The sequence below is a fragment of the Alosa pseudoharengus genome, unplaced genomic scaffold, assembly GCF_046254945.1.
Source record: "Alosa pseudoharengus isolate Yale_2024_CS ecotype anadromous, Long Island Sound unplaced genomic scaffold, YU_APseudo_1.1 YU_APseudo_1.1_scf_8, whole genome shotgun sequence".
In the NCBI taxonomy this organism is placed as follows: domain Eukaryota; kingdom Metazoa; phylum Chordata; class Actinopteri; order Clupeiformes; family Clupeidae; genus Alosa; species Alosa pseudoharengus.
In genome coordinates this window covers 26,403,896-26,417,737 of record NW_027468870.1, presented here as the reverse complement: position 1 = coordinate 26,417,737, position 13,842 = coordinate 26,403,896, and the positions used below count along the sequence as shown (strand labels likewise).

The window sequence follows — 13,842 nt, the reverse complement described above, 5'->3', positions numbered from 1 at the left end:
GTGACTCATCTAGATGTTTGCTGTCCATCATTTTGTCACATTTGATCACATGTGACCACGTTTAGTCATACAGCATATTATGAATGCATTTTTTTAGGTGTACCAACAGATATTTTAACTCAAGCTTGGATTGCATACAGTAGATATTTTCACATTTCAAGACAGCGTTGGTTGACTGTACTGACATATTTTTTCTCCAATCAGAAATGCCTCGTTAGATGATGGGGAGGGTCACAGGTTTGAGTCCCAGCACTTCCAGTTGAGGTGAGAGTCTCATGGGAACAGACATTGACTTCAGTGGAAAAGTTATTTTAGGCTGTACAGACACTCTGTTGTCGCTGGTGATTTTCCACTGAAGATTCACACACACAGTTCTTGTCACACACTTGTTCTCATCAGGTTTCAAACTAACATCAACGCAGTCGTGGAAAAGAGGGAGCTGTGGGTCAAGCAGCTATAGCGTCCGTACCGCACTTGGGTCCAAATGCCCGGGGTTTGAATCTGACCCATGGCCATTTCCACATCCCGCCCCATCTTTCTCTCCCACTTAACCTCCTGTCTCTTCACTGACCTGCCTCAATAAAGGCAAAAGTTCAAATATACTTTAAATTTAAAAAAAATGGAAAAAAAACATTCACTGTATAAACAAATCACTGTATTTAGTTGCTTGCGATGCTTTGCATTCTGCGTGAAGATACAGTACCCTGCACGAAAAAATGAGGCAGAGGGAAAGGGAGAGAGAGAGAGAGAAAGTGAGTGTGTGAGAGAGTGAGAAACAGAAACTGGTGGAAGACACTGTAAGGAGGATGTTCTGTTCAGCTCTGTGGATGCTGTTGTGGTCCAATATAGGACTTTGCCAGGGTACCTTTGCCACAGAAATGCACAGAACTGTTTGCACATCTGCACACATTTTAAGCCTGTGTGAAAACCTTGAGCAAAAGGTTTTTACCCAAAATGATCATAAATTGAGGATACGTTCAGACAGTTCAAGACCAATAGACCGGCGCACTTTTATTTTCATTGGCTGCCCTCTTTCTCAGTTATTGTCATATTGCAGGTATCTTTTTGGCAGTTCGTTTTTTGTTGGTTTGCTTGTTTTTTCCATATTCTAATGATCAGGTGAGTCAGGTGTTGCTGACTCACAGCTTTTTAGATGGCCCCGTTCTCTTTGTGTGATCCAGAAATGTCTTTGACTGCTTTTTCAAAACCAAGATGTACTGTAATGGAGTCGGTGTGCTCAGAGGAAGGGGCCTCCTACTAAGATAGTGTGTGAGAAGTGTACTAGATAGTAAAAGTCTCACAAAACCCGCTTTACTAGTGCCCTAATTCACTAATCATGACCTGGCACCCTCCTCTTAACCTCGCGCACGCTACAGATGCACTTCTCTGCCTTGTCTCCTTACCTCTGCTCTCTTGTTCTCTCTTTCTGCACAGCTAACATTAACAACTTAACCACTCTCTCTCTTTCTTTCTGTCTCTCTCTCTCTCACTCTCTCTCTCCCTCTCCCTCTCTCTGTCTGTCTCTCTCTGTCTGTCTTGCTGCTCTCTTGTCTCTGCCACCAGGCCTCCAGAGCCAGTTTACAGCACTGTGAACAAACTGTGTGAGCGCGCACCTTCTCCCCGCCTCTATTCCCCCCTGGAGCACCCCACCCCCTTCCCTCATTTCCACTTAGGTCTGCTCCCCGACTCCGAGATCACAAGGTACTGCACCACCACCAGCACCACCCTCTGCCTGCTGCACTGCATGCCCACCTGCCCTGCACCTTCCTTGGCTGTCCTGCATGCTCCCTTCCCCATGTCCCTCCTGGTCCTTACTGAAACATGTGCCATGATAAAAAAGAGGTTCTTAAAAATCCCTTTTTACCAGTAGGTTTTTGCATGGATTGTTTTATTAAGGGTGCTTTACTGTAGGCCTATGTTCTTCAGAGGACCAGTCTTAGAGCTTCAGAACGTAAGCTACAAACAGATCTCCTGATTTTTTTCAGATGTACGCAACTACAACAAACCTGCAGATTGAGTCTGACACTATCAGAGGCTTGTTAGGAACAGAAACATTAGGATTATGCAGCTCTGGGAGTATGTAACGATTGAGCTGTTGGCAGTTTAATGTCACAGTTGCAACCATGACAACCACAGAACAGGCTGGGCACGATAAAATCAAACGTGTTTGATTGAATCTGGATTGCATCAACAGTGGAAAGAATCGCAAAGGATTCAAGCCCACGACTACCACTGGTTATCTGATTGTCACCAATGTTCCATTGTTTCAAAATAGAAAATCTTGAGGTCTGTTTGCAGCTTTAATTGTCACACACTAGGCAATGTTCATAGATATCCTGAAATGCAAATCTTTTTTAAAAAAATTTCCTTAATGCATGTGTGTTTTACTTGACACTTGATTTCACTCGGTACTTGATTTTTTTTATGTGAATGCTGTCAGCATTGCATCATTATCTGGAGTATCAGTGTTTATTTGTTGTTATCTGTTGATGCATATTGACTGCGGCTCTTTCAAGGTCGGGACCGTTGGGAAATTTGCCCATAGCTGTCACCCTTTGCTGAGTGCATCCTAATTCTGATTGAATTGATTGTAGTATAGCTGCATGAACCTTGTCATTTATTGTCCCCTTCTCCCACACCTCCCCCTGAAATGGGAATACACTTGAATAGGACAAAAGGGTTTGTGATATACAGTATATTATTTTTTAATTTCTTTAAATATAAAACACAATTTTATATACTGGTATGTATGTTTGGACTGCAGTGTGTCCAATTTGTGTGTGTAGTGTGTGGAGAGGAGCCTGATTCTGTTTTTGCCTTCGGAAAAATTCCCAAAGACCGTGTCACTTAATGATGAGTGGCACGCACTGTAACATATTAACTCACAATTATCTGGTTTGATGACATTTGCGTGGTCTGTTGCTCCACTCAGAAGCACTCAGGGACTATTTTTAAAATCTTCCAACCTTGTTTCTGTGGGTCTGCGTGCCTTGAAATCTGACTTGTCCATTTGTAGCCAGAATAGAAAACAACAGCAAATCTCTACCAGCTCTGGCACAGACATGTGCTTATTTTACATTAAAGATGAATGGGAAGAACAGATCGCCACAATCAGGCAATGAAATGCTAAATGAACAAGCTCAGCCAGCTTTTGAACTTTTAGAGGGAGAACTAAATGTGTTATAAGCTATAAATGAGAAGTAAGAAAACACCATAACAGTGTGCTTGGATTCACAATGGCAGTTTTGACATGTTTTCAGACATCAATGGACATGGGACTAACTGCCTCGTGATTTTTGATAGTCCATGTTGATTGGTCAGCAGTGGATTGAATCCCTCCAATCCTGTGTCATAATTCATGATTTAGCCCTGACAGGCTCTGTGTGTCTGAGTGCATACATCATGATACTACAGACCGTAAGGGGCCTCTCTCCATCTGTCCTGAGAATAAGATGTGCCATCAGATGGATGTGGCTGTTAGAGTGTTTTACTGTGAGCTGTCCGGTGTTAACAGCCTGCGTCATGCTGAAACAAAAACAGAGGACATATTGATTTCAGTGTTGTGGTCAGTGTTACAGTGACCATTGGCTTTAGACAAGAGGGCAGAAATCATACACTGCAATGGTCTGACATGAGAGCAGTAAATTGCATGGTGTGTGAATTATCCACTGAGCGTAATGCCACACTTAATGCCGTAATATATTTCATATAACGCAGATGCCCTCACAAGGTCTTGTTTCACGCACGTTACATTGTGAAAGACATCAGTTAAAACAAACCTAAAACAAACGAACAAGACAAATGTACTGTCGTCAAGCACATTGTGCTCCGTCATCATGCTCTCTCCTCAAAAGATACAACATGTAACTCTGCATCTCGTTGTTCTGTATGGTCAGTTATCCCATTGGCCAATTACTCCAGGGGACACGTTGGTTGCTGTAATGTAACGTAACAATATGCCTTGCGGTCTGATTTCCACCCCGGCCTCTCTGAGTTCTATGCAGTGCCCTCGGTGCCAGGAGCCCGATGCATAGCCCGTTTCCTGTTTCTAATCCAATTATCGCCCGGAGAGCGATGCTGTAGTGAACAATCTGCTCCACTGAACCGGCAAATAATCAAACTGTCTCTTTAAGGTCCCCCTACAGAATGCAAAAGTTCAAGGGAGTTTTGCACCAAGGGGCAAATTACTGTTTGGAAGAGTTTAGACATTTTGCTTCTCTACTGCAAGTGCAGATTGCAGCTCAAGTGGGTCTGTAACAGCATCTGACTCATGATCTGATCGTGCACCAAGAGAGGCTCTTTGAAAAAAGCCAACCACTGGTCTCTAAATCAGTCTGTCTTTTGAAGTCTCCAAGATTCTAACAGTTTATGGCAGCTGGGTTCATGACAGTGGTCCCCAAACTTCTTCTTCTCACTATGCCTGGCTCTAAGAGAGGGCCAGAGACTCGGAGTATATCAACCATAAATAGCTTAATGCTGTGAACAACAGCAGCCTACCTTAGTTGAATATTCCATTACATTTAATCATCACTGCAATTTAATACCATTGCTAGCTGTGTTTATGTTGCCACCATGCCATATCAGTGTAAAATGTAGCTCAAATGAAATAAAACTAATAAAAAGACTCTGTTTCTTTGCATACATAGCTCAAGTTGTGAACAAGCAATATCCTACAAATAATTTAAAGTTATCAAACTATGAGAGTTTTATGAAGTGCTGGCAAACACATCTGAAATGACCACCATTCTAACCTTTACTCACCTGATGAGAACTTTGAACTCTGTATGAACATTTGAACGTGTGAATAAAAAATAGAAATAATTATCCCAGAAAGTCCCAGAAATATGGCTTGAATAGAAGTTAGTTAGTTATTAACAAATAATTGATAAACTTTTAGAATACTTTGAGCACTGATGCAGTCAGCATAGGCCTCTTACATTGTATAGTTTGACGATGTCGTACTCCCGTGCGGGCCAGATGCTATATACCACGGACATGTTTCGGGGGGCCACCCAAAATGAGTTGGCGGGCCGTAGTTTGGGGACCACTGGTTTATGAGAGCAATCCATTTCCTGATTAGCAAGTCGCAGTAGCAGTGTCGGTTAGAGGGTCTTAAAGTGACTATATCGACTTGAACTGCTGCCAAAAGGGCAACCAATTGCACCCTGCATAGGTGGAGTCTAGCCTGTCTCATAATGTAATGTGCATATCAATGCAGCCCCCTACTTGGAGTTGAGCTCATTGAATTTGAGCTTTTTCTTCATCAGACTTGGTGTGCATAATGGAATTGTTCCGATAACTGATATCGATTAGCTGCCCTCCCTGAGCGAGGTCTCTGCAGCCTTGCCTTTCTGAGGACGCCTCGGCCTCTGAGTGGACCCTGCACACTGCTGTCGCCGGCTCTGTGGCTCATGCTGTGGTTTGCAGTCTGTCTCTCTCATTCCTGAGTGCCCGGGGCGCTGGCCATTGCACATTAAGTGGTTTGTCCTTTGAACGTTTTAAACCACACTTTCTCTGCTCATCAGCCGTACAGTAGGAGAAAAGTTTTGGCTGCAGACCACTCTCCACTTGTTCTGAAATGGCGGTGCTGAAATTACAGTATGTGCCGATTTTTAATTCCTGATGTTTGTTTGTTTGTTTGTTTAGTGAATAGTGTGCGTGTGGTGAAAAGTGAAGAGGCATAGGGCTGAATGTATGTTTCACAGTCCACTGACGGGGCTCCCCAGCATGCTTTAGCTGCTTTCACAGCTGATTCAGATTCTCTCCAGTTCAGGTGAGCAGCCTATAATGTAATACAGTAGCACAGCTGTGTCAGCAGTTCTCCCTGGGGCCAGACCCCCCACCCACCCATCCCTCCCTCTGTTCTTCCCTCTACCCTTCTTTACTGCTCTCTCTCTATCACCCCATCTCAAACATGTCACTCTTTCAAGCGTTTGTTCTGGTCGGGGGTTAGGTTATGTAGGTCACACACAGTAATGCATCATAGTTTTTTCAGCCTGCATGCTAAAGGCAAGGCCACTCCTCCTCCTCCTCCTTCTCCTCCTCCTCTTCATCCTCACACGTTTGTGTGAAAGTAGCACAGTAACTTCCCACTGAGGATGTTATTCAGGGCTGTCTCTGGGGAGTAGCCACACTGGAAAAAGCCGTTTCTCACCGCGGCGCTGGCCGAGAGTGGACGGACGTGCCTGATCAGTATGAGGTGCGTGCCATGCCACCGCGATGCTGTTGACGGACTGATTGAGCAGAGCTTAATGGAGTGGAGTCGAGGAGGAGTCCCTGTTCGCACGTAGCCGTGCAAATGTTCGTTCCGCTTCAGTGACGCAGAGGGAGCGTGCGCCACTATTTAAGATGGCTAAAGCCATCAATAAACTATTACGGTGTGGTGGTCCGAAACACTAATCAATGTTCATTTACTTTTGATGCTATTCGGAGATGTATGACTGCAAGGAATGTCAAACTCTGTGTGAGAAAGAGCTGTACGAGCAAGATTGCATTCTACTATGTAGTACATTGAAAGCCCCTTGGTTTTCTGACACCTAGCAACAACAATTTAGAAGCAGATCTGTGATGTGCACTGGGATAATGTGGCTGACAAACCTCTGCAAAGAGACTAGGCTCCACATTTTCAATCGTACATTATATTTAGTATTACAGACCCCTAGACCTGCAACATTCTCATTCACAGAAATGTTTCTATTTGAAAGGTCTCAGGAAAAACTCTAACAGGATGTGACATAAAATAAATGGCTTACATTTAATTTAGTGCCTGAATTACAGCCTGTCCTGTTTGTTTGAGAAAAGTTAGAGAGAGGGGGAGACTTTTTCAGAACTAAAATCAAACTTTTTTGATGGCTGCCTTATCCACCTCTACATATCGAGGTCTCAAGAAAACCATCTTCCTGCTTTCGCCATTTCCAGCGAAAATCTCTTGGCCCCCAGCGCCTTCACTCCTGGTGAATTATCAATGCGTCGCCAAGACAAACATTAGCTCATTGGAATTCCTCGGAGTGGCGCTCCCGAAATGGGATTGGTAGCGCACCAAGAGAAATTCCGGCATCCGTCTTCCAGTATCGCAGCGTTGCAGCGGGTCCACAGGGCTCGAGGGACGTGTGAGGGAGCCGCAGCCGCAGCAGGAGTCAGAGTGGGCTGATTAATGTCCTCTCCCTCTCCCCCACGCCCACACCTCCACAGCCCACACCTCCAGAGCCTCCACCTCCACAGCCCCCTCCTCCACAGCCCCCACCTCCACAGCCCCCCACCTCCACAGCCCACACCTCCACAGCCCACACCTCCAGAGCCTCCACCTCCACAGCCCTCACCTCCAGAGCCCAGACCTCCAGAGCCCCCTCCTCCACAGCCTCCACCTCCACAGCCCACACAGCCCCCCACCTCCACCTCCACAGCCCCCCACCTCCACCTCCACAGCCCCCACCTCCACAGCCCAGAGCTCCAAAGCCCCCACCTTCACAGCCCCCACCTCCACAGCCCCCACCTCCACAGCCCTCACCTCCACAGCCCAGACCTCCAGAGCCTCCACCTCCAGAGCCCCCTCCTCCACAGCCTCCACCTCCACAGCCCCCACAGCCTCCACCTCCACAGCCTCCACTTCCACCTCCACAGCCCCCCACCTCCACCTCCCCAGCCCCCAACTCCCCAGCCCCCACCTCCACCTCCACAGCCCCCTACCTCCACCTCCACAGCCCACACCTCCACCTCCACAGCCCACACCTGAGCCTTTAAAGGGCTAATGGCTCGCCTAGCCTCCCACAGCAGGCTGCTCTACCACGACACACCTGGTTGTGTCCACCAGACAGGTCCAGTCCACCGGAGCCAAGATTTGATTGATCTGTGGCTACCCCCTAAATGGTGGCTGTGGACGGTGAGATCAAATGTAGGTTGTGCTACTTTCCCTGAAGACAGTAGCTAGTTGGTCTTGAAAAAGGTGATGAACCATGTTTTAGTGTATATAGTGAGGAATGTACACGTTATGCAAGGCACATTCCCTTTTAAGCTTAACAGGTCACTGGATGAAGTTTATTCAAAGGTTAAACCTCTGACAGTAAAGGGCACATTGTAATAATTTAGATAACTATTTATTTTCTTTATTTCCATTAGCAATGTTAAAATACAACTTTAAGATAGAGAAAGAGTGGCCTATTGTGTGTATGTGTTATTATTCCTCTCGACCCATGTGGATAAGGTGTGAAATTGCCTCTCATTCAGTATGCAGTAGCATAAAAAAACATTGTAGGTTTTAAATATGACCTACCTTGCATGTTAAATGGCATGGAATGCATGCAGATTTATCATGCAAGTATTAAACATGACGGGTACAATATATTTGCAGACTTTTTGTGAATGAGGTGCTTCTGTGTCTAGTAGGAGACTTAATTGGGTTGTATAGCTGAGATCTGATCAGTGTGTGGTGCGTGCAGTATAGTGGTGAGGCTAAGACAGGCCTGTTGCTGTCACCATGGACATGAGATCAGGCCTGTGAGTACGGAGACTAAGCAGCTGTCCACTGGCTCATGCAGTGCAGAGGACACACAAAGGCAGGAAATGAAAACAGACACTTTGTTTCTTATCTGCTGAACATGTCAGCATGGCTGAAAAGGTTTGTCACAGACTATTCAGCCTTTTGAGTTGGAACACAGGGGCCTGCTAGAGTGTGTTCTCTTAGTAATAACTGAAGCTTCATTGTTCCCTGGTATAGGTGGCCACCTAGTGGTAAAGAAACGTGATGGAACTTTAGTTATCTTGAGCATACGGAGCCAGTTTCCCCTACATGGATTAAGTTGAATCTTGGAATAAACAAGAACTTCAATGAAAATTTCCACTGAAAAAAATGCTTAGTCTAGGACAAGGTTTAATCCATGTACAGGAAACCGGACCATTATGTTTTACCTAATTAATATCAAAAACATGAGTTCTATCCACATGGTAATCCAACTCTGTAACTATGTGCATTTTTGCAAATGGTAAAGAGGTCCAAGAAATGTATTTCCCTTGGGACTTTTTGTCCCCTCTAGGTCAGTTTAGGCAGTGATACAGTGAAGAACTGCTCAAACACATGATGTGTGAAGACATATGGCCTATGGATATGAAGCTACATGTCAGAATTTATTTAGATTTTAATTAGTTTATATGTCAATGACCATGCCCAGCATCACACTACCATATTATGGCCACAGAGCAAATGCTGTATGTGTTTCAGTCCCAGGGCCTCTCTGATTCATATTGGTGGCCGTCAGGAGGACTCGAGCTGCCTGGTGCTCAGATGATGCCAAGCAGGCAGGGAGAGAGGGGGGGCAGATGTGTTGCCCGAGGTGGGCTTTCACTCGGGGCGAAAAAGCCATATTGGCCCAATTACAGCCAGTCAGGCGGATGATTGAGCGGGGCTGCTATGCTCCGCTCCGCTCCTGCAACTAGGTCAAAAGGAGCGAGCTGGAGGGAGCCCGCGGCCGACGGCGAGGCAGGGCCGTCGGGATAAGCTCAGAGCCCCAGCCTCAGCCCCCCGTCTCAACTTGTCACCGTCCACAAATAGCCGGATCGCTGGCCCTGCCTCTCCCGCGTTCAAATGTGATCTGACAGAAGTGCCACAATCGGCATGCTGCTGCTGGATTGAGTGCTCAGCGTTGGCAGAGACACAGGGCAGCAGTACGTCACCCGCAGTCAGCCGGGTGTTTGTCTGAGAGCATGGCGTAGGGATGTGTACAACGCTCCCTCTGTGATGTCAACACCAGCGGGATTCTCACCAGTTGTTCCGTTACCATATTTTTATAAGCATAAGAATATCATAGATTTAGATAGATACAGTAGATAGATAGATAGATAGATAGATAGATAGATAGAAAGAAATTCATTCAATTAGGAAATTCAAGGTCTCAGTAGCATACAGACATCACACGCAACATGCACTTACAGCAGAAAAAGTAATATAAGTATATAAATATAAAAACTCCACTGCACAATAGAGACAGTAGAAGATAAAAAAATACTAAAATACTAAATACTAAATATACTAAAAAATCTAAATCAAATATCCACATAGTGTGCTTAAGGATGATCAAGCATGAGGCGCTTGCAGTGATAGGGCAGGGACTGAGCCTGTAGTTCCGTATGCATGTTAAGGTGCTCTATGAGAGTGAGTGTCATGGTGATGTAAGTCCAACAGTGCAAGTGCTAGAGACCAGCATAAAATAAATATGGACATATAAGAGAATAATGTAGACAAGTAATATAAAAACTATATCAGTGCAAGAATAGGTTGAAGTATTGGTTACAGCCATTGGTCTAAAAAGTATTAAATAAAAAGTGTTAAGTATTAAATACGGCCTCAATCCAGGTTGTGGGAGGCAGGGAGGGGATATGCATATGTGCTATTATAGCATGGAAACAGTGTAGCAGTAAAACAGTAGGCTAGTGCAGTGTTTCTCAATGGTTTTCATACCAAGGACCACTTCACCAATAAAAAAAAAAACACAGACCACCTACAGTAGCAAAACAAAACAAACAGTAGATCCTTCAACAGCATATATCTCTACCCTTAAGTGAAGCATTGAACAGTTCAATGGCCCTGGGGACAATTTACTTCCTCAGTCTATCAGTTGTGCTTGACAGTGAGCGAAGTCTCCAGCTGATCGAGCTCTTCTGCTTTGTAATAGTGCTGTGGAGTGGATGACATTCATTGTCCAAGATGTTGATCAGTTTGTTCAGGGTCCGATATTGAAGTGATGCACTCCAGTTCGGCTCCCACGACAGAGCCAGCTTTCCTTACCAGACTGTCTAGTCGCCCCGCATCCTTCTTCTTTGTGCTTCCTCCCCAGCATACCACAGCATAGAAGAGGACACTGACAACAGACTGGTAAAACATCCTGAGGAGCTTACTGCAGACATTGAAGGACCGCAGCCTCCTCAGGAAGTACAGCCTGCTCTACCCTTTCTTGTAGAGTGCTTCAGTATTGGCTGACCAGTCCAGTTTATTGTCCAGGTGTAAGCCCAGATACTTTTAGGTGTTTACCACCTCCACATTGACCCCATCAATGGAGACTGGTAGCAGAGCGGGCTTATACCTGTGGAAATCCACCACCATCTTCTTGGTCTTCGAAGTGTTGAGTTGAAGGTGGTTGAGTTTGCACCATTGCACAAAGTCCTCCACCAGGCTCCTGTACTCCTCCTCTTGCTCGTCCCTGATACACCCCACATTTGCAGTATCGTCAGAGAGCTTCTGCATGTGGCATGACTTAGTGTTGTAGCAGAAGTCAGATGTGTACAGGGTGAACAGGACTGGAGAGAGCACAGTTCCTTGTGGAGCTCCGGTGCTGCTGATCACAGTGTCCGAGAGACAGTTCTTCAGTCTGACGAACTGTGGCCGCTCGGTCAGGTAATCTGTAATCCAGGATACCAGGTGAGCGTCCACACCCATCTGCAAGAGCTTGTCTCCCAGTCTGAGGGGTTGGATGGTGTTAAAAGCACTTGAGAAATCAAAGAACATGATTTTCACAGCACTTTTCCCCTTGTCTAGGTGAGAATGTGTCCTGTGTAGGAGATAAGTGATGGCATCGTCCACGGCCACTTTCTCCTGGTATGCAAACTGTAGTGGGTCTAGTGCATGGCGTATCTGGGGTCTGAGTATGCACAGAACCAGTCGCTCCATTGTCTTCATCACGTGTGATGTTAGAGCGACAGGCCTGTAGTCATTTGCCCCAAAGAAAGGCTTGTAGAGGATATAGCGTATGTGCACCCCCTGTGTGCATCCACAGATTGGGATGGGGATGGAGAGGGTGTGGGATGGTGGGTAGTAAAACTCTAAACAAGCCATGTCCTCAAAATGTCCTGCATTCCGATTTGACTTCAGTGGTGTTCGAGTTGATAAATGACGCTGTTCCAGAGCGAGCGTGTGTGTGCGTGTGTGTGTGTGTGAGTGCGTATGAGTGTGTCCTTGTGATCTCACTCTCCGTCTCCAGGAAACCAGTCAAAAAATGGGACAAATGCTATCTAAGTAGAGCAATCCCCTATTGGGCTGTTGCCACTGGTAGACTGCGCGCAACCGAGTGTGTGTGTGTGTGTGTGTGTGTGTGCGCGTCTGTGTGTGTGTGTGCGTGTACGGGTGCACCAGCGTGCAAGTGCATGTGCGTGATTCCATGACGACGATCTAGCTGTCCTGGACGGATAGAAAGGAAGGAAGCAGGGAAAAGATGCTGAGCCCCACGGACTCTGAGCTGATGTACTACCTGACGTGTCTCTACAGGGAGCCCAGGAAGATGGTCCTGCACAAGGGCTCCACAGGCCTGGGCTTCAACATTGTGGGCGGCGAAGACGGCGAGGGCATCTTCGTCTCCTTCATCCTGGCGGGCGGGCCGGCCGACCTGAGCGGAGAGCTGCGGCGCGGAGACCAGATCCTCTCGGTGAGTGCCGACGCTGCCCCCCAACACACACATACACACACACACACACACACACACACACACTCATTAGGGTAAACGGCTGAGGCGAACAGTGTGTGTCATTTGTCATGTTTGTGGTTATTTTGTTTTTGCTTCTCTTGGTGAGTACATACGTTACTACCCCCAACAAACACACACACAGGCACGCGCACATACAAACACGCACACGCACACACACACACACACACACACACACACACACACACACACCAGATTTTATTTTCTATTTATGAAGCTAGTTAAACCTCAAATAAAATCTAACCTAAAATAATTGTAATATTTCCGGTTATACGACTAGTGTGATGGTTTTTTATATATATTTTGATATATATTTTCTAAATATCTTCTCCCACATGGAAATTAAATGGCAGTGATGGCAATGACGCTGGATGCTTTCTACAATCTTTTTTAACCGTGATATGTACCACATAATATATTGTGCAGAATATTTATATAATTATTATATATTTCATAGATATCATGGATATTTCATTCCAAGTCTTTGTACTGCAGAGCTAAGAAACAATTTCATGAACAATTTCATCAAAACTTAAACAGCAGATCACCTCACCAACAGATGGCAGTCTCAGACTAAGTGATGGTCCAACCAGCATTGAGTAGAAAATAAACGTTTAGCTTGACTTGGATACCAGTCTCAATTGAGAGAGAATTTTTTTTGTATTTCTGTTTTCTGTTCTGAAAACCTATGCTTTTCAATTATTGTTCATGAAGCAAAAAATATTAATAATAATATAAATAATAAAACTGAAGCCAGTTTGGTCTTATGAATCTAATGTATTCATGAAACAATCAAGTTTTGTGAAGAGAGACTCTCTCTCACACTCTTGGCTTAATGCGAGATGCCATTACTGTACGCAGTGAGATGGTGGGGTAGCGGATGTCTTCGACACACCCCACCCCCCATGAGACTTGAACGTTGATGAGATCCCGTTAGTGAAATGGCTGCTCTCTCACTCTAACCCATGGGCTCTCTGATTAGGGGCTGGTGATGAGAGCGGAGAGAATGCGGAGAGCAATCAGACACCACACTGTTGTTCCGGCCGCGGCCTCCGCCATGACGAGGGCAGGCAGGCAGGCAGGCAGGCAGGCAGGCAGGCGGGCGGATACGGTGGGGCGCTGGCCTGATTTGCAGGCTAAGAATAGCCACAGCTACAGTCATGGACGTGCCAACGCCGCACCTCTCAAATTCACCAAGGCGAGCCAGCATAGGCACTCGTGGAAGGGCAAGGAGGCGATCTGTACACGCGCGCACTCACACACACACACACACCAACTCTCTCTCTCATATACTGTAGCACACACATGCCTGTACACACATGTATACACCATCTCTCTCTCACTCACACACACACATACACACGCACACAAACACAAA

The 13,842-nt window shown here is 45.9% G+C and overlaps 1 protein-coding gene across 9 annotated transcripts in view; it reads left to right on the top strand.

Annotated features, from left to right (window-relative positions):
* Nucleotides 1–13,842, top strand: part of dlg2 (discs, large homolog 2 (Drosophila)) — a 185,470-nt gene that overhangs the window by 139,769 nt on the left and 31,859 nt on the right. For 5 of the 9 annotated variants that reach the window (XM_076274521.1, XM_076274522.1, XM_076274519.1 and 2 more), the window contains 2 exons: nt 205–264; nt 12,251–12,407. In XM_076274521.1, coding sequence (XP_076130636.1) covers nt 205–264; nt 12,251–12,407 — 217 coding nt within the window. The remainder of the gene's footprint in view (nt 1–204; nt 265–12,250; nt 12,408–13,842) is intronic. The other 4 variants (XM_076274523.1, XM_076274524.1, XM_076274520.1 and 1 more) reach the window with 1 other exon arrangement.